The sequence below is a fragment of the Cnephaeus nilssonii genome (assembly GCF_951640355.1).
Source record: "Cnephaeus nilssonii genome assembly, chromosome: 4".
Taxonomy (NCBI): Eukaryota; Metazoa; Chordata; class Mammalia; order Chiroptera; family Vespertilionidae; genus Cnephaeus; species Cnephaeus nilssonii.
Window position 1 is genome coordinate 53,635,122 of NC_137075.1, and position 20,328 is coordinate 53,655,449.

The 20,328-nt window shown below is 45.8% G+C and overlaps 1 protein-coding gene across 3 annotated transcripts in view; it reads right to left on the reverse strand.

The window, feature by feature from the left end:
• The window catches only part of MYO5C (myosin VC), a 96,416-nt gene that overhangs the window by 6,070 nt on the left and 70,018 nt on the right, over positions 1-20,328 (reverse strand). For 2 of the 3 annotated variants that reach the window (XM_079769239.1, XM_079769241.1), the window contains 8 exons: positions 19,554-19,647; positions 18,870-19,069; positions 13,052-13,139; positions 10,445-10,543; positions 8,430-8,584; positions 6,465-6,554; positions 4,007-4,157; positions 3,105-3,387 (listed from right to left, as the gene is read on the reverse strand). In XM_079769239.1, the coding sequence (XP_079625365.1) occupies positions 3,105-3,387; positions 4,007-4,157; positions 6,465-6,554; positions 8,430-8,584; positions 10,445-10,543; positions 13,052-13,139; positions 18,870-19,069; positions 19,554-19,647 (1,160 nt within the window). Of the gene's footprint in view, positions 1-1,088; positions 1,198-3,104; positions 3,388-4,006; positions 4,158-6,464; positions 6,555-8,429; positions 8,585-10,444; positions 10,544-13,051; positions 13,140-18,869; positions 19,070-19,553; positions 19,648-20,328 lie in introns of those variants that run through there. The other variant, XM_079769240.1, reaches the window with a different exon arrangement.

Here is a 20,328-nt window from a genome sequence, read left to right on the forward strand (position 1 = left end):
TCTCTAAAAATCAATGGAAAAATATCCTCAGTGAGGATTAAAAAAATAAATAAATAAACAAACAAATCAATAAAATAAAGTAAAGCCCCCATTTTCAGTTGGAGGGGGGATGGCAAACAGGGGATCTGTAGGGAGCTGGAAAGTACCAGGGGGGGTTATGGAGAGGAAGGAGCTTGGGAAAGTGACCCCTTTAAGTTGTTTATGAACTCCTGGGAGCACCCCTGAGCCCACGCATGGATCTGACCCTCAATAGCACATACAGATTTGAGGACTAAACTATGGGATAGAGCAAGAGCCAAGTTTCAGTCTGGCCACTGTGTGTTATACATGAGACAGAACTAAATAGCTTTACAAAGACTTTGAAAAATGAGCTGACATGGGAACCACAGCCCCCAGGGGATACTCAGAACTTGCAGCTTGAACCCAAATGGGTTGACTATCTGATAAAAATATCCACATTCTCCATAGGACTTAAAGACCCAGAGTCTCATAGTATAATATTAGAAGTGTCCAGGGAACAATTCAGAATTACCAGATGGTCCCTGACTTATGATGGTTTGACTTACAATTTTTCAATTTTACGATGATGTGAAGTGATATTTATAATAAATTATATGAGATAGTCAAAGTAATATAAAATAGGCTCTGTGTTAGATGATTTTGCCCAACTTTAGGCTCATGTAAGTGTTCTGAGCACGTTTAAGGTAGTCTAGGGTAAGCTATGATATTCTGTAGGTTACTAAGTGTATTAAATGCATTTCCAGCTTACAATATTTTCAACTTGTAATGGGTTTATCAGGATGTAACCCCTCATAAGTTGAGAATTATCTGTTCTTGGCATATAAAGAGCCAGGAAAATCTCAACTCACATTTAAACAAGATAATCAACAGATGTCAACTCTGAGATGACACAGATGTTGGAATTACCTGACAAAGACTATAAAGAAGCTATAATAAAAATGCTCCAAAAAGTAAAGACAAACTATCCTGAAATAAATGAAAAGATAGAAAGTCTCAGAAAAGAAATAGAAGATATTTAAAAAATGAAAATTTTAGACATAAAAAATACAATAACAAATAAAAGAACTCACTGAATAGGATCAATAGCAGAATAGAGATGGCAGAGGGTACAGCCAGTGAACTTTAAGGCATCAATAGAGATTATCTAATCTGAAGAGCACAGAGAAAGAAAAACACCTGAAAGAAATGAACCAAACTTTAGGGACTCAGAGGACAATAATGAAAGATCTAACATTTATATCATCAAAGTTTCAGAAGGAAAGAAGAAATTATGGTGCACAGTATCTGAAGAAATTACTGGCTGGAAATGTCACAAATTTGGTGAAATGTAGAAACCTACAGATTCAAGAAGCTCAGGGAACCCCCAAAGAGGGTAAACCCAAAGAAAATCACACCCAGACACATCATAATCAAACTGTGGAAAACTGAAGACAAAGAAAAAAATTGAATGCAATCAGAGAAATTCTATGCATTACTTGTATGGAAACAATAATTCAAATGATTGTGCATTTCTAATCAGAAATCATGAAAGCCAGAATAAAGTAAAACATTTTTAAAGTGATGGAAAAAAAGTACTGTCAACCCAGAATTCTAAAGCCTGCAAAAATATATTTCAGGAATGAAGGTGAAATGAAGACATTTTCAGGTAAAAGAAAACTAAGAGAAATAATTGCCAGTGAACTTGCTCTAAAAGGCCTACTAAAAGAATTTCCTCAGGCAAAAGGGAAATGATATCCAAATGAGATGTGGGGGGAATAAACTGTTTTGTGTTTTGTGTACTCACAACTATAAACCTACTTTTCCCCGCCCTGTATAGAAGTGAAAAACACCATCAACAATTGCCATTTATAGAACACTAGAGGCCCAGTGCATGAAAATGCATGCATTAGAGGGTGGGGGGGTCCCTCAGCCTGACCTGCCCCCTCTCACAGGCCGGGAGCCCTTAGGGGCGGGAGGCGACCTGGCGATCAGGGGAAGGCAACGCCCCTATCACACCTCTGCTGCTGCCACTGCCAGCAGCGCAAGCCTCGGCCGGCCCTGGTTACCTGAGCCTTGGGCAGCCCTGGGCAGCTGGGCAGCCAACATCTGAGGCTTGCCTGCACCTCAGGCCGGCCCTGGGCAGCTGGGGGGCTGAGGGGACTGGGGGACTCTGGAGGCAGGCGTGCGGAGTGGCTGGGGCTGAGGGGACTGGGCACCACCATCCTGTGGCTGTGGGCGCCACCATCTTTGAGGGCGGGGTAGTCAATTAGCATATCCCTCCTTATTGGCTGTGGGCGCCGCCATCTTTGTGGTGGTGTGAGGGTCAATTAGCATATTCCCTTTTTATTAGATAGGATTCCACTCAACAACCACAGAATATAAATTATTTTCAACTGCACATGGAATGTTCACAAAAACAAACCACAGCCTGGCTTGTGTGGCTCAGTGGTTGAGTGTCGACCGATTTATGAACCAGGTCATGGTTTGATTCCCAGTCAGGGCATACCCAGGTTGCAGGCTCAATCCCCAGTAGGGGGGCATGCATCATTGATGTTTCTCTCTTTCCCTCTCCCTGTCTCTGAAATACACACACACACTAGAGGCCCGGTGCACAAAATTTGTGCATGGTGGGGGGTTGTCCCTCAGCCCAGCCTGCACCCTCTCCAATCTGGGACCCCTCGAGGGTAGCAGTCTGTAAGTTCATTCCTCTGCCCATTCATTCATCCATTCAATAAACACTTGCTAAACATCTATGATGCCTATGTCTGGCGAAGAGCCCTGTCCTTGCTTTCCTCTGTCCTGCACCAGGCAGTGCTGCTCACAGAGGTGGTGGTCAGTAAACCCTGGGTGAGTGTATGATAACCACAGAAGGCAGGCTTTTAAAATACAGGGTTACTAGTTCCCAGTTAAAGCCACTCTGCCACAGCTCAAATGAGCACAGTGTGGAGTGATGGGAGGCGGTCTGGGCAGTGGATGGCAGACACTCTAAGCTTCTAAGAGTCATGTTCCCCCGTGCCCCTTACCCCTGGCATTGCAGCTCTCGGGGAAGGAGGAACGGAGTGTGTGTCAGACTTGATGAGGAAGTGGTGGTGTCTGGGTTTTACCTGATCTGCATCCCTTTCCGGCAGGAGCACATGTCCTTGCGCAGGAAGAGGCTGTTGAGTGTGACGGCCCCGATGAGGAAGAAGAGCTGCTTCACGGCCTGCCTCACGAGCTCGGGGTCCAGGCCGTTCTGGCACATGGTGCTGTAGAAGTAGCTCAGCTGCTGCAGGACGGAGGTCATCGTGTAGGCGTCCGTGTCGTCGATGCTGGACGACCGCTTGCGGAAGCCCGTGGGCTTCAGGCCAGAAATGCCCTGCAGGCTCTCGTACTCCAGCATGCCCGGCACTGCAGGGGGCACACCCAGAGGACTTTCTCACTGCTCTGTGTGTCTGTTTCAGGAGGTGTGACATTTTCCACAAGACTTAGTAGTGGGTGTAGTTGTGACAAAGCAATAGACTCAAGGCCTGGGGAGCACAGGCTGCAGGGTGGATGGGACAGATGCTGTTTACAACAGGGCAGCAGCCCCTGGCTAGGCTTGGAGACCTCTTCTTTCAAAATCGCGGGAATGGGAGCAGGTTAGCATGATAGCTCATGGTCTGGGACCATTTAAGGTATTTACATTTCAGAAAACTGAAGAAAGGATATAGGAATTTGAGACGGACTTTAGGATTTCAGAAACACGTGTCTAAGACCCAGGATTAGCCATGTAAGTAGCTGCAGTTCTTCCAAGGTTTTCCCCTCCGGATGAATCGCTCTTACAGGAAAAAACTATGAACCACGTACTTTTACATATGGAATTGCTTCAAGCAAACAAAGAATTAAAAGGCACACATATACACAACTAAGTTTTCTTGGTTTTAGAAATTATATTCTTTATAACCACACATTGTAACCATACACCTGATTTATTTTTTAAGGCCTCAATGTTACTATAAATATTTTTGGTTATCAAGTCTTTTCTTACCTATTATTGGTTGAATGTTATTTTCCATTACGATAATGAACTGATGATATATTCGTATAGCCACATCACTAAGAATCTGTCTGTATTCTGACAGGTCAAAATTGTTCAAGCAGTTCTTGTTCTGATGTGGACTGTTATGCTTCATGAATTCCTGAAAGTAATTTGGGGCATATAAATATTAAAATAATATAGACACATATGAAATGAAAATACTATCTCTATTAATGATGTCATAATCTGCTTCTACTATACTCCCACACTTTACAATTTAATGTCTGATTTGTATCAAAAAGGTTCTTGATGTTTGGAGTAGCACTTATGTTGTATAATTAACTAAACATCACTCCTACAAATATGTGCCCCCAGGCCTGTAAACCACAGTAGAAAACCACTCCCATGGAAGCTCACAGAAAAAACCTGCAAAGCACCCAAGGATACAAACTGCTAAAAGAGGACAGTAGATAAATGAGATTCACAACTTTATAATTACAGGTTATAGACTACTCTGAAATATTATAAAATGTGTGTTAGGGACTGACTGTTCATGCCTCCCCCTGGTCCCCAATTCATATGTTGAAGCCTGTACCTCCTATGTGGTTATATTTAGAGATGGGGCCTCTAAGAAAGTAATTAAGGTCAAATGAGGTCATAAGAGTAGGGCCCTCATCTGTTAGGATTAGTGTTATAATAAGAGAGACACTAAAGAGCTCAATCTGTTTCCGCCCCCATGCAGAGGAAAGGCCATGTGAGGACACAGCAAGAAGGTGGCTGTGTGCAAGCCAGAGAGAGAGAGAGAGTCTCACCAGATACCAACCCTGCTGGCACCTTGGTCTGGACTTAAGTCTCCTGAACTGTGAGAAAATGACTTTCTGTTGTTTAAGTCATTTGGTCTATGGTACTTTGTATATAGCATCCCAAGCAGATGAATACAATATGTTTAACATATCCCAAGAGATAAAAGGAAAACATTAAGACAAGAATAGGACACTATGATAAAAGGCAGAGGTGAAAAAGAACCATTACAGTTTTAGAAATAAAAATATAGTAACTGAAAAACAGACAGGGGAAAGAACATTGTGTACATGGCCGAAGGGGGCAAAAATAGGATCAAAAAGTAAATGCTGTTGTATAATATAATATCCTTTCCCATTAATGCCTTGTAGATGCAAGTTTTTCTTAAATGGATGATCTGTGTCTCCCCTCTCCTTTCTACCTCTCCTCCCCACACACTTTGGCATTCCTTTAGTCAGAGCTTGGATCTTCTTTACTTATTTCTTCCTTTGTTCTATAGTTCCAGTAGGAATACTTTTATATTTTGTTTTACTTTCTCTTCATTGGGATAATTGGCTATCCATGTGGAAGAAGATATGTGATCATGACCTCGCAAATTAATGTAGAATAGCTAATCACACCAATTTGGGATAGGTAAAAGCATAATTCTAAATTCTAAATTTGGATTGTAAGAGTTTAGAAGAAAGTAAGAGAATATCTTCATGATTTCAGGGTAGGGAAGAGTTTATTGAAACATATAACATAAGGATAGATTTAAGTACATAAAAATTCAAAAACTGTGTATGAAAAAGATCTCCATAAATAAAATTAGAAGATATACCACAATCTATCCATAATATGTAAGATTTTTCTATAAGTAAATAAGAAAAAAATCACCCCTAAAAAAATAAAGAATAGATGTAAATAGGTAGTTTAAACGGAAACCAAAATGACCAATAAGCATATGAAATGATGCTTGATATCATTGGCATCAAGTAATTTCAATTTAAGTCAACAAGGTATTGTTTTATGTCCATGATCTTGGTAAATAATGTCTGTTAATACCAAGTGTTGGTGAAGGTCTGAGACACTGGAAACTTCATACACTACTGAATGAGACACTTTATAAAATGGTGCAACTATTTTGGAGAGCAGTAAAAACCCTAAAAGCCATTTTGTTATTATTTAATCAATGAAATTCTGCTCTGTGAATACTTGAAGGTGGAAAACTCCTTTCTGATGTCAGTCCCTTCAAAATGGCCAAGGATTTACAGACTATGAAGGAACAACCAGAATTTTATAGAGAACAGCTCTGAAGGAACAGGCATGTTGAACTAAAGGCTGTAGTTTAGAGACCTAATACTGAAAACTTCAGAATTTCACAATCAGAAAGAAACTTAAAAATCATCTAGTCTACCCCATTGATTTAAAACTCAAGGACACTGAGGCTCAGTACCATGCCCAAAGTCTAAGCCTCCTTTTAGAAGTCTTCTGCTTGTCACTTCTGTCTACCTGGTGATAGGAGGCTGACCTCCTGGGTGAGGAGGAGGCCAGAAAGCCAGTGAGGGCAGAGGCTGTCCCTGGAGCTGGCTGCCCCAATTCCTACCCCCATAGTGAGCTCTGGCTCAGGAGGAGGTTATAGACCGGCAGTCAAGGCACAGAACACTGAGCAGACGAGCATCCCTACCTCTTCTCCACTGTACTGCTTCAGGCAATTGAGGAAATGACAAGTATTGGAAAGCCAAAAGGACAGCATCTCAAAGTCTTCTAAATGCTCCTTAAAAAAACAAACAAAACAAGAAAAGACAACGGTGGAGTTGGTGATTACTGGTGCCTCTGAACAAGATCAGACTTACCTTACCTGTTGGTTAGTTAGTGTCTTTGCTCAAAATGGAGTCCTCTTTTATTCACTAAAGTCTTTATTAAATTTGTGCTATAATGATAGGCCCTTATGTTATTTAGCAGGTTACTTGTTTGAAGCTTAAATCGGACCCTGCGGAATGTCAATCTCAGGCCTTGCCTTCCAAAGTTCACATTCCACTGGGAGGATGGACATAACATATGAGACACAGTAATTAGGTGGCTGATTGCCCATGTAGTGGATGTAGACTGTGCTTAGAGGATGGAGGGACCATGGGAAACCAGGGCAGCTGAAAAAACCTCCTGAGAGAAGTGGGAGGATGGTCCTCCTTGAAAGCGGGGGACAGACAAGAGCTCAGGATCCAGGACTGTTGGGGAAAACACCCCCACTTATGGGACAGGACGAAGAGGAACAACGGAGGAGGCAGAGGTATGGTGATCAGAGAGGTGAAAGGAACACTGGGGAAGTCCTGGGATTTGAAAGACGAGGTACAAGGTGTTCAAAGAGATGTTGCTACTGCTTCTTCTATTTAAGGAGAATAGGAATTACAGCAATACCACTGGATTCAGCAAGAGGAACTACCGGTGGTCTTTTTGTGGAGTGATAGGGGTAGAAGCCAGATGGCAAGGGATGAAAAGGAGAATTGGCGGAGAGCACTAGTTTAAACGCTCTTGGCAGTCGGGGGGACAGGGGGATAGAGGCAAAGGCCCCGTGGCTAAGGGTGTGGGGCCAAGGGAGGGTTGCTTCAATGTGCTGTGCACCGGAGCGGAAGGGGCAGGCACTGGCAACAGCAAAAGCAGAGGACGGAGCGCTGGGGAAGCTGAGACAGAAGATGCTGGTGGGAAAGTATTTATGCTCCTCGTGTCATGCATCTTTCACTTTCTAAATATTTAAACATTCCAGAGCAGCAAGATGGGGCACATACTGTGTGCCTGCATCCTGGATACAATGCAAATGTGTCCTAAGAAAACCCCATTTATGAAAATATGGACAGGGAAAATATCCACATATGGGAGGCCCTTCCTAGGACACTCTGGTGGCTGCTGTGAAGACAAAGACAATAAAGGACCAGGACCAAACAAATGCTAATTTTCTCCTCTTAACTCCTGATGAATTCTTGGCGCAAAATATTTGGGAGGCGAGGGAAGAATTACTCTAACCTCTCATGCATCCACTGCTTTTATTCTTCTCTTTTCCTAGGATATTTAAAATAGGAGTTAATTACTCATGATTTTACTAGAACATATGTTTTACTAAAAGTGAGACAGGACCTTTTGCAACTAAAAATTCAATTATATCCCAACATCAAACATTGCTCCCCATGTGGTAGGGGAATGAAAATATTGGATCTATATTTTACTGCTTCCTACTAGCATGCAGCTCGTCTTTGTTTCTGAGTTGGGACTAAGGGTGTACAATGTAGTTTTAGAAAGGACAGTTATAGATGAGTAATTTTTCAGGCCTTCCCATTCCTCACCTTTCACACTTCTTACATTATAGCCGGGACTCTGACACCCTGAAGGGATAGAAATAATGGGGTGGTGGCTACGAGGCTATAATCTCGCAAGTAAGGCTTCAAGGTCAATTGGCAGATTCCTACCCTTGGGGATCCCTGACCTAACTTGTCTTTTCCTAACAACTTGGCTTCTTTCACCGATTGGGCCTCAGACTGGTTCGAGGAATCATGTGGTTCACCAAAGCCAGGAGGTGAAGGATGGGCATCTGGTCATCCCCACAGATGTTGCTAAAGGACCTATAATTCCAAGGGCCAATGTCAAAGGTAGTTCCTACCTTAACCACTTGCTTGATGCCATTAATGGTGCTGTTCATGAGGGACTTGAGCATGCCGGCGTCATTGAGAGAGTCTGCATAGCGTACACACATGAACAGGATGTGAGCCGGCAGCCCAGGGATCATGTTCACCACCACGCCGCGGGGCTTCAGGTCTGGAGCAGAAAGAGTCAGTGAGGATGACCTTGGGTGGTTAGCTCTCCCCCTAAGGAACCTCTGATTATGGGGCAGGGGTTTGCTTTTCTGTGCTCGATGCACTCGGTGCAACACCTGAATGCACAGGGATGTCTTTTCTGTTTGAAGAATTTAGTTTGGCTCTCCTTTTGGCAAAAATGTTCATATGCTACCTGCTCCTCTTCCTTCTCATTTGCAAAGTACCTTCTCCCTGGTGTGGAGACCCTGGATTTCAGATCTCTAGTGAAAGAGAGGAACCACAGTTCCAAGCACCCCCGCCCCAGCCTCTATGATAAGGATGCAATGTGATCTCAGTGTTCACATGCACCTGCCTTGAATCTGGAAAATAGGAGCACAACAGTCCCGCAGAGGAGGCCTTGCTGGCTTGGAGAGGAGAGAATGGTGGGGAGACAGATGGGATGAAGGGGAGAGAAAATCTTTATAGAACAAACAAGAGGCCTGGTGCACGAAATTCGTGCACAGGGAGGGGGGGGTCCCTCAGCCCAGCCTGCACCCTCTCCAATCCAGGACCCCTCAGGGGATGTACGACTGCCTCTCGCAATCCGGAACTGCTGGCTCCTAACCGCTTGCCTGCCTGCCTGATCGCCCCTAACCACCTCTGCCTGCCTGCTTGATTGCCCCTAACCACCTCTGCCTGCCTGCCTGATCACCCCTAACTACCTCTGACTGCCTGCCTGATCACCCCTAACTGCTCCCCTACCAGCCTGATCACCCCTAAATGCTCCCCTGATGGCCTGATGGCCCCTAACCGCCTCTGCCTTGCCCCACACCCAGGGCCCAGAATTCCCTCCCTCTGGCCAGCCACGGGCACCCAGGACCTGGGGCAGTTTCACCCAGGCTGGCTGCAGTCACAGAGGACCATGGACAGGCGGCTTCGCCCGGCCTGTAACAGCAGGCACCCGGGACCACAGGTCAGGCGGCTTGTCCCTCTCCCAGGCCGCAGCCTGGCTGGTCCCCATTCCTCTCTCCCCAGTGTTGAGTGTCTGAGCCTTAACTGCCTGACAGAATGAGGGTGTGATGATCATTTGCATATTAGCTCTTTATTATATAGGATTAAGATAAGCAAACAAAGACCTCCCTATGGCTGCATACAAACGGGGGGGACAAAGAGGAGGCTCCAAAGCTGTGCCCCAGTGAGGGTGGAAAGGAAGGGTAGGGGTGCTCCTTCCTCCCTTAGCTGAGGAGGAAGAAAGGCTGCACAGTGGCTTCCTGCTCCGAGATCCTGGGACCAGTTGATAAAGAGGCATGTGGTTGTCATGGTGAATAGTCCCATTAGTTCTCTGACCACCAACCCTTGAGCATGATGCACATGGACATTCCTGCTACCGGGGTGTTGCTGGGAAGCCCCAGTCACATTGCCTGCAAATACACTTCTCAGAAGTCAAATAGGGCACAGGAGCCACGCTCACTCCCACCAGGGACCCTGTTCTGAGACCCGAAGCTGTGGAAGTGGGTCTTCTATCCGGGCCCTGTGATTAGGGTTGGGAGGAGGTTAGGGCAGTGCTTCTCAGCCGAGGGCAATGCATCCCCACGGGGTACTTGGCAATGTCTGGAGATATCTTTTTATTGTCATGACTAAAAGTTGCTACTGGCTTCTACAGGTGGAAGCCAAGGATGCCTCTCAATATCCTACAGTGCACACAGCACCCCTAACAAAGAATTACTAGTATCTGCTCAACATGGCTGACGCTGAGAAACTCTGGGCTAAGGCAGGAAGCAGTGAAAGAAGAGAAGGGACTGCCAGCACGCAGGACTGTGGCAATGGCTGATGTTCAAGTTCGCAAAACAAAGCAAAAATTCAGAGTTCCAGGTTTCACTACCGAGAATGAGGTTTTGAATGAGCTTGGCCTCATCTTCCCTCTTGTACTCCAGCATTCCCAGGTACTCCTTGGGTCCCACGGACAAGTGCACATCATTGGCTGCAGACAGAGGTAAACAATTAGTTAAACACTCAAAAACAACTTCCACAGGCGTTATAATAGGACTCTACATCTCCTACCCTATTCTGACTGGTTGGCACCTGAACTTCTGGTGATTTCAGATCAATGAAAACTTTCTTGAATGCTGAAGAATTTCTTCTGATAGTGATTCTTATCTGGGAGTATATCAGTGAGTATAGCTTCTGCTGAAAAGGTCGCGTTATCCTTGAAGAAATCCTTATGAGTGCCTGGCACGCATCTAGCACACTGGGATACAAAAGAAATTCAAGAGGTAGCCCCTCCCTGTCTTTAAGATCTGATGCTACAGTTAAGGAAGCAAGATTCATGAAACATTTTGTGTGCAAAGTACCAAAGTGCATGGCCCTGAGGGGACAGTATTAGTGTCCCATGTGCTGTAAGAAATTAACATAACAGTGACTTAAAACAACATAAAATTTTAAACTTATAGTTCTGGAGATCAGAAGATTAAAATGGATCTCATAGGGCTAAAATCAATCAGTCAGCAGAGCTGTGCTCTTCTAGAAGCTGTAGGAGAGAATCCATTACTTGCCTTTTCTAGCTTCCAGAAGCTATGTGAATTCCTTGGCTTGTGGCCACATCACTCTGATCTCTGCTTCCATCATCATATCTCCTCTCCATCTACTTCTGTTTTCACATCACCTTCTCTCGCTCTGACACTCCTGTCTCTCTTATTATATTGGGTCCATGTGGATAATCCAGGATAATCTCCCCATCTCAAGACCCTTAACTTAATCACACCTGCAAATCTCTTCTGCCATGTAAGGTAACATATTTACAGGTTCCCAGGATTGGGAGAGGGACATTTTGGGTGGGCCACAGTCTGCCTTCTGATCCTCAAAGATTCATGTACATTCTGAGAGAATGAGGTCTGATGACAGAAGCAGAGGTTAGAGAGTCAGAAAGGTTTAAAAAATGCCATGCTTCTGAATTTTAAGATGGGGAAAGGGGCACATAAGCCAAGGAATGCGGTGGCCTCTAAAAGCTGGCAGAGGCCAGGGAATGGATTCTTCCTTGAAGGCTCCAGAAGAAATGTTGGCTGGCTGATATGTGATTTTAGCACAGTGAACGCCATTCTGGACTTCTGACTTCCAGGACTCTAAGAGAATAAATCTGTACTCTCTTAAGTCACTAATTTTGTGGTGATGTTATAGCAGCCACAGGAAATTAATACAAGGGCCAAAAGGATTCACACAGAGGTGAACTGAAGCTGTTGCAAATGCTTCTTGAAGGAGGCAGCACTCCAGTTGGGCCAATAAGAGTAGCCTTTGGTGGGTGAAAAAGAAGGTGGTGTAGATAAAGAGTTACAGAACTCTCTTTCTACTGCGTGAGAATTTCTCTTTTAACTTATTAGCTTTGTTCCCTTGGATACTGATAAAGGTAGAGTGTCAACTGCTTTACTAAGCAACACTGTTTATGGTAAGCATGACCTCTGGCCCCGGCTGGGTGGCTCATCCTGTTTCTCTCTTATATCGATGTCTCTCTCTCTCTCCCTCCCTCCCTTCCTTTCTCTCTAAAATCAATAAAAACATATCCTTAGGTAAGAATTTTTAAAAAGCATTTAATAAGAATAAAAAAAGAATAACCTCTGATTGGCAAATTGCATCTGGACCAGGAAGAACAATAAATGAAGCAGATGTATCTGATAAAGACATCATACTTTGGGTATTCTTTTTTTTTAAATCTTTATTGTTGAAAGTATTACATAGGTCCTCCTTCTCCCCCATAACTTTGGGTATTCTTGAGTGTGAAGACTTATATGTGGGCATGTTCCTTACAGGAACCCTGGAAGCTATTGCCACGTATGCAGTGTTTAGGAGATATTGGCTTCCCACCAACAGTCATGTGAATGAACTTGAAGCAGAGCCTTTAGCCCCAGTTAAGCCCTCAGATGACTGTGTCCCTGTTGTCAACTTGACTGCAACTCAGAGCCAGAAGCACTGAGCTAAGCTGCTTCTAGATCCTTGACCCTCAGAAACTGTGTGTAGCAACACACAGTGTTAGTTGTTTTAAGTTGCTAAGTTTGGGGTAATTTGTTATGACAATAGAAAACTAATACAGGAAGGGAAGCTGATGCATTCTGCTTTAGGTGATAAGAGAAAGGCAAAGGAGGTAATCTTAGAGGCAAAAGGGACTGAGACTCTGGCAAAGAGGTGAGGAGTGGGAGGCTGTGGAAGTCCTTATGCAGAGATGGCAGTTCATTCACCCATTCCAACAGTGAGGACACAATGAGGGTTGGGAAGGACAGACGTGGTAATATCTGAGGAGTGGTGAGCGATCTGCCTGCCTCAAAGGATCTTTCTTTCCATTCCCCATCACTGAGCCCCAAACTCCACCAGTTGAGAATCATTCCTTTGGGTTTCAAAGACTTTGGGCCACATCAAAAACTAATGATTTCATCAACATTTCATCAACACATGTTGACCCTAGCTGAAAGTTCAAGAAATAAGAAAATGTTATTTCTCCCACCTTTTCCAATTGTCTTAGTTAGACTCTTGACTTGATCTTGTAACTTTTTAATCACTCTGTCCTTCATGTCTAACTCTTCTTCGAGATCCTGCAGAGATGAAAACAAACAAGATCATTGGCATAGAAGCATCTAAATTTACTTTTTGGTAATAGCTTTATTGAGCTACTAGAAGATTCGTGCAATAGGCCTTCCTTCCCCTGGTTGCCAGCACCGGTTTTCCTCTGGCACCCGGGACCCAGGCCTTTGCTCTGGCCGCCGCCTTTCATCTTCACTCCAGCCGGAGCCTTCAGTCTTTGCTCCAGCCAAGCGCTGCTCCTGTAGCTCCCTCTGCCCCCTGCCCTGCTCCTCATAGCAGGCATCCCGCCCTGCCTGGCGCTCTGTGCCTGAATGCATGCTGCTCAGAGGCCCGGAGCAGCTAGGGGGTGGGGCCGCTCCAGCTTTGTTGGGTTAATTTGCATACTCACTCCTGATTGGCTGGTGGGTGTTGTGAAGGTCAATTTGCGTATTTCTCTTTTATTAGTGTAGATAATTTATCCAATTCACATATAGTTTATAGTTTACTATACTACCCAATGGTTTGTATATAGTCTGTGTGTAATCATCACCATCATCTAATTCCAGAACATTTCAGCATACCAAAAAGAGCCTGTGACTTTTAGCCATCACCCCCTGGTCTCCAATTCCCTCCCAGCTCCTGGCAACCATTAACCTACTTTTGTCTCTATCTACCCTTGTGTCTGGCTTCTCTCATTAATATTTTTAAGGTTTCTCCATGCTGTAGCCTGTATCAATACCTTATTCCTTTTTGTGGCTGAATGATATCCTATTGCATGCATACACCATACTTATCTTGATCTATTTTCCCCTTAATAAAATAATGTCCATTGTAGAGAGTTAAAAAACATGAATGTGGGAAAGTAAGCTCCCTGAATGTTAGAAGCTGGAGGCAAAGAAACTCTTCAGAGGTTGGAGTCCTGGCTTTGATCTTCCTTCCTAAAAAAGGGTGGCCTTGCCTGGGCTGATTTTGGCTCAAGAACAGGGAGAGTCTGGGATTCCTATAAATATTTCCTCTAAAGGGCACAGGGTCTTCAGGTTCTTCCTGAATCCCAGGGGCTTCGGCATAGGAAGGAATTAGGCCCCTCCAGCTCAGCAACGCCCACCATGCTCACTGTGCCCTGTGCCTTCGGGGACTCCTGGGCAGAGAGAAATCGTGCTGTTTCTCCCCTGTGGCCACCTCTCCCCCTGCTACCACCTTTGGAACTTTATTTGACCTTGGAAGTGGGGGTGTGGGTATACTGTCTTCTAACTTGAGCCCATCCTATTATATGTCTAAAAACCAAAAAAAGCACCCATCAATACATAATCTGGAAGAAACCACTGCTCACATTTTATTTCATTCCTTTCTTTTTTCTAATATGGCACATATACGTTTTACAAAATTGGGATCATACTGTATGTGAAGTTTTATATCCTATATTTTTCTCGAATTATATTGCAGATATTTTCCCATGTCTGATAACATACCCAAATCATCATTTTAATGGATACAGTAATATACAGTAATTAACCTACCCACTTTTATTAGACATCCACTTTATTCCCCCTTTTTTTGTTATGATTATTAACACTATTATTTGTCCACATATCTGATTGCTTACTAGGAATAGAATCTTATCGGTTCATCCCTGAGTCAAAGGAAACGCACCTCTTTAGAGAGCTTACACCAGTTTATGTTCCCAGACACCATATATGATGACAGCCTCACCAGCACCATAAGATCTCTATTATTTCAGGGGCAAAAATATTACCTAGTTTTAATTTTGAATTTCTTTGATAAATAGTGAGATTATCACTAAAACTTTTTATTATTTCTTTTTTAATAAGGATTTTCTTTGACTTAAAGGATCAGATATGGGATTAAATGTGTAACATCAAAATTCATGTCCACTGAGAACCCCTGAATGTGACCTCATTTGGAAATAGGGTCTTTGCCGTTGTAATTAAACCACAGATCAATATGATATCACGCTGGATTGGGGTAGGTCCTGAATCCAATGAGACTGTCCTTATCCTACCTTATAATAGAGAAACATGCAAATTGACCGCACCTCCGCTACGCCCACGATTGGGCCAGCGGGAGGCTGGGGGGCGGGACTCCATGTGGCCTATCCGGCCGTTGAGAAGATCAAGATGGCGGCACCCAGTCCTCTTAGTTCCGGGGGTCCCTGGGCAATCGGCACCCCGGGGGGGCATGGCCAGGCCCATGCAGCCGCTTCCGGGGGTCCCTGGGGCGATCGGCACCCCGGGGGGGCATGGCCGGGCCCATGCAGCCGCTTCCGGGGGTCCCTGGGGCGATCGGCACCCCGGGGGGGCATGGCTGGGCCCATGCAGCCGCTCCCGGGGGTCCCTGGGGCGATCGGCACCCTGGGGGGGCGTGGCCGGGCCCATGCAGCCGCTCCCGGGGGTCCCTGGGGATATAGGCAACCTGCGGGGGCATGGCCGGGCCCATCCAGCCTCTCCCAGGGGTCCCTGGGGAGATCGGCACCCCGGGGAGGTGAGGCGGGACTCGCCCAGCTGCTCCCAGGGTCCCTGGGAACATTGCAGGCATGTGGTTGCTGAGACCCAGACCAGGCCTCTGGCCACAGATTCATAGCTTTGCGGAGACCTAGGGCAGGGATCTGCCTCATCTGCAGAGAGACAGAGGTTCTGCAGTGCCCCCAAGACGTGGGTGGGCCCAGCCAGGGATCAAGGGGCATGGAAGGACTCCTGGCAGAGGGGCAAGGACCCTCACCCCTGAGGCGGGGGTTGAGGGGTGGTGCCTCCTCAGTGGAGGGGTGCTGCACTGCAGGGTACTGGACTGACTGATGTGATTCAGAGAAGCTCCCAGTGCTAATGGGCCTCGCTCAGGCGGCCTTCACACTTCACAGGCAGTGACTCCTGCTCCTGCCTTGACCCAAAAGCAAGCTCGCTACACCCTGCCTCATAGCAGAGCATGCCTAGGCAGTGAGTGGGAAGCCTTCCACCTGCTTCGGAGAAGGGGGGGCAGTAAAGAATGGGGGGAAAGGAAAGAATGTGGAGCATCCGCAATGAAGAGGTGCTTGAGAAAGAGGCTCGGAAGCCTGACTGGAAGGTTTGTTCTGTTTGCTGGGCCGCTGCCCCTTAGGAAGCGCAAAGAGCATGGCTCTGAGGGCTTCCTGTGTGCTGAGTCAAGTTCCACAGCCAACTGGAATTGGCCTCAGTTTCCTGGTCTGTAAAATGGATGAAGCATGTCCCAGTGCCTTCACTGAGCTTTGATGGCCAATTGAGATACTATATAAAGAAAATGAGGGAAGAAGTGAGAAAGAAAAGGAAGGACGAGCAACACAAAAGAAAGACTGAAAGGAACCTGTAAACCCATTGTCACTTAAATAGGGAATATAGTCAATAGTGTTGTAATGATGGTATGATGCCAGGTGGGTACTAGAAATATCGGGGAACACTTTGTAAAGTATATGATTGTCTAACCACTATTCTGTAACTAATATAAAGCCTGAAACCAATACAAAATAATGTTGAATGTAAAGAAATGAAAATTGGAGTGAAATTTTTATAAATTCAAAGTTTAAATAAAGGCTGTAAAGGAAGGAAGGGGAGAATAAAAAGTGTTTTTCATTTTGCCACTTCATTAAAAAGACAGTTGTCTTTATATGGTGCTTTTATACTTTTCTAAGTCATTATCTCATTTTAATTTCCGGGCAACTTAAAGACAAGATAAGTATTCCCTCCACTATTCAAAGAAAGGAAATCTTGGTGTCTGGTCCTAATGATTCAATCGTCAAGCCCTTATTGTAAAGCAGGGTTAGTAAAATTTTCTGTGCAGGGTCATATCTATACTAATAAAAGCCTTGGGGGTGATCAGGCCAGCAGGGGAGGGTATTTGGGGGCAATCAGGCCTGCAGAGGAGCAGTTAGGGGGCAATCAGGCCAGCAAGGGAGCAGTTAGGGGGCAATCAGGCAGGTAGGTGAGCGGTTAGGAGCCAGCGGTCCCGGATTGTGAGAGGGATGTCCAACTGCAGGTTTAGGCCCGATTCCACAGGGATCGGGCCTAAACCTGCAGTTGGACATCCCCCGAGGGGTCCCATATTAGAGAGGGTGCAAGCTGGGCTGAGGGACACCCTCCCCAGTGCACGAATTTCGTGCACGGGCCTCTAGTAACAGAGATAAAGGGCACACAGAGATACAGAGGGGAGGCCATGTGAAGGGACAGCAGAGATTGGGGTGCACTGTCACAAACCAAGGATGTCAGGTGTCGCCAGGAGCTGAGAGAGGCAAGGAAGTCCTCTCCCCTAGAGACTCTGGAGGAGTGTGGCTGGGCCAACACCTTGAACTTGGACTTCTGGCCCTTACAAGTATGAGAGACACATTTCCATTGTTCTAAGCCACCCAGTTTGTTGTACTTTGTTATGGGAGCTCTAGGAAACTAATGCAGTTAAGCCTCACTTGTGGGTAAAACCAGCACCTAATCTATAGGAATTATAGTCCTTTGTGGCATAATCATCAGCTCATTGGTAGCACCAAGGCTCCCCATTGGTTTAGGGGGAGTTCGTTGGAAGGACCATGTAGATGGACCATGTAGATATAAAACAGGAAGCTGTGACTTCCCCAGCTCAGTGTGGAGGCAGCAGGCTGGCCCGTCCCCACCTGGGAACAGAGCCACACAGCCGGGGCTCCTAAGAAGGGCACTGTGTGGGACCTCACTGGTCCAGGAGCATCGGGAACAAACTCACACAAATCCCACACAATTAGGGCCTGATACATACCCAGAGGCACACTCACAGCTAAGGAATGACAGTTCACACGGGACAAGACGTGCAACATACACGTGACCCATCCCCATTACCACTGGCCCCAACTGAGACCCAGGGACACGTAGGCAGGCAGGACATCCTCACACAGGCTCCATGGACAGCTGTTTACCTGGTGTGAGTTGATGAGTCTATTTTCTGAGGAAGTTGTGTCCCCTGAGAAAACATGGCCATCATCTGGGTGCCCCTGACTGGAATGTGTTATTTCCTGTTAGATATCAAACTCCTTGGATTCCTCTTTTTAGATATAATCATTCTTCAAAGTCAAATCCTGACACTGTAAAATATAATCTCACCCTATCATAGTTTTCATGTGAGATAGAAAATGGGGGCCCTGACCATGGGGAGCAGGGCCTGTGGGCATGTCCAGGTGCCCACTGCCCTGGTGAGCCCTCCCCTGGGCACGTCGCAGAGGCTGCTCGGCCAGGAAGGGCTTCAGTTTCCAGCCCCCAGGAAAGCACCCCAACAGCTACTTAGTGTGTCTCAGTCTTGTAGGCTTCACACACCAATTATTAACAAAAGAATTGCTGGGGACCGACACAGAGTTGCCAAATTTCATTTTGACAAGGGCCTCTTCAATTTGATGAAAACTTTCATGATTTAAAGTCTGTTGCCTACTATCATGATCTTTCATGGAAGAACATTTTGTCTATGAAGTTTGCAGGAAGGACATTCATACCGCCAGGAGAACACTTGGACATCGTCTTCCCAGATGGGTGCCACCATGGGACCATGCGTAGGACCCCTGCACCCCACCTCCCTTCGCTTTATCAGGCACGTCCCTGTGAGCCCTGAGCCTCCCGAGTGGGCTCAACCTCCGAGACCACCTGTCTTTTGCAAAAGGAAACAGAGTGCTCTGACTGTGGCTTTGGCCCACAGCTGCTCAGCGTGTGCTCCAGGTGCCCTGTCCCCCGTTCTGTGACATCTGCACACAGGCAGGCAGTCATTTATCAACAACTTAGTCAACTCCTCACCCTGTTTTCCATAGTGAGACGAGACGCTTCCTGCCGGAGGCTACTCTCCACGCTGCGTTCAGTTTCAACCTGTTTCTTCAAGCCCTCGCTGACCTCTGGCATTGCATGAATGTCATCCATCAGCTTCTCCTTCTCTCTGGTGTGTATTCCCTCTTTTTCTCGAGTGTGATTCAACTGATTAGATAATTCTTCTGATTTTCCTACAGTGAGAAGAACTGTCAGTACTTGGGGCTGTATCACTGGATTCCAATTTGGGCTTGGTCCTATGTATAGCTGTCAGGGGTCCTAAGCTGTATCCAGCTAGAGATTAGGTTTTGTTTGGCGTAAACAATGTTTAAAATATTTTAAGTCATTATTTAAAACTTGTGATATTTCACATAAAATTTTTACTTCTCATAAAAATGGCTTCTCTTAAAAAAACAAACAAAACACAAAAAACCAGGACTATCAAGCCACACTGGGCCTGCATTTCTATGTGGCAACAATCCCCAGAGCTTGAGGCAGCTTCCCCCTTTTGATGCCCATGCACCTTATTGCACCCTCCACCCAGCCCACTCCTCACATTCATGCCCCTGCCTGGCCCACGGGGGGTCAGAGTATTAGACCCCGAGTGCAGTGACTTCTGTCATGTCCTGTGTGGAGAAAACCTTTTTCTAAAAGCAGGTCCCTGAGGGGTCCAGTTACCTCTCATGTTTTCAGTCTGTTCATTCAGACGGATTTCAAGGTCTTGCTTCTGTTTCTCCAGTTCTGAGATTTGCTGTTTAAAGTCTGGGATCATCTTTAGAGAAGGATTAGAAATATTAGACTATGAAATACTTTTATATGTGAAGTTTAAAATCTCAGAGCTCGTCAGAAGCAAATCCAACTGCTGAGGAGTTTAACCCCATGGAACATACATCTAATCTATAATAATAAAACTGTAATATGCTAATTAGACTGGACATCTTTCCAGACATCCTTCAGGACAACCTTCCAGACGAAGCCAGGCTGCGAGAGAAGCCCGGGTCCCAGGTGCCAGAGGGAAGCCGGTGCCGACAGCTGGGGGAAGGAAGGCCTACTCTTGCATGAATTTTGTGCATTGGGCCTCTAGTAAATTGTATAAGAAGGCCAGCTAAGACATTATACTGGATTGGTATCATGATTTTTTTACCTCGGGACCTATATAGTCACAAGAAATACCAGCACGCTCAGAGGAAGCAGTTCCACACAGCCACGGTCCCCATCAGGATGTCTCCTGGAGAGCAGGGTGTGTAGTGGAGGGGCAGGGGCAGATGGGAATTCTATGCTGAGCTGAGGGAGGGTGATGTGAGGAGGTGGCAGCAGCCTCTCTGGTCCAGACCCAGAGACCTCACCTCCTCATCTAGGGACGGACCACCTCGAGGGGGTCGCACTGCGCCCTCTGCATTCTAGGCGGGGCTCAATCCTTTGTCCTTGTCCAACTGTACAGTTTTTTAAATGT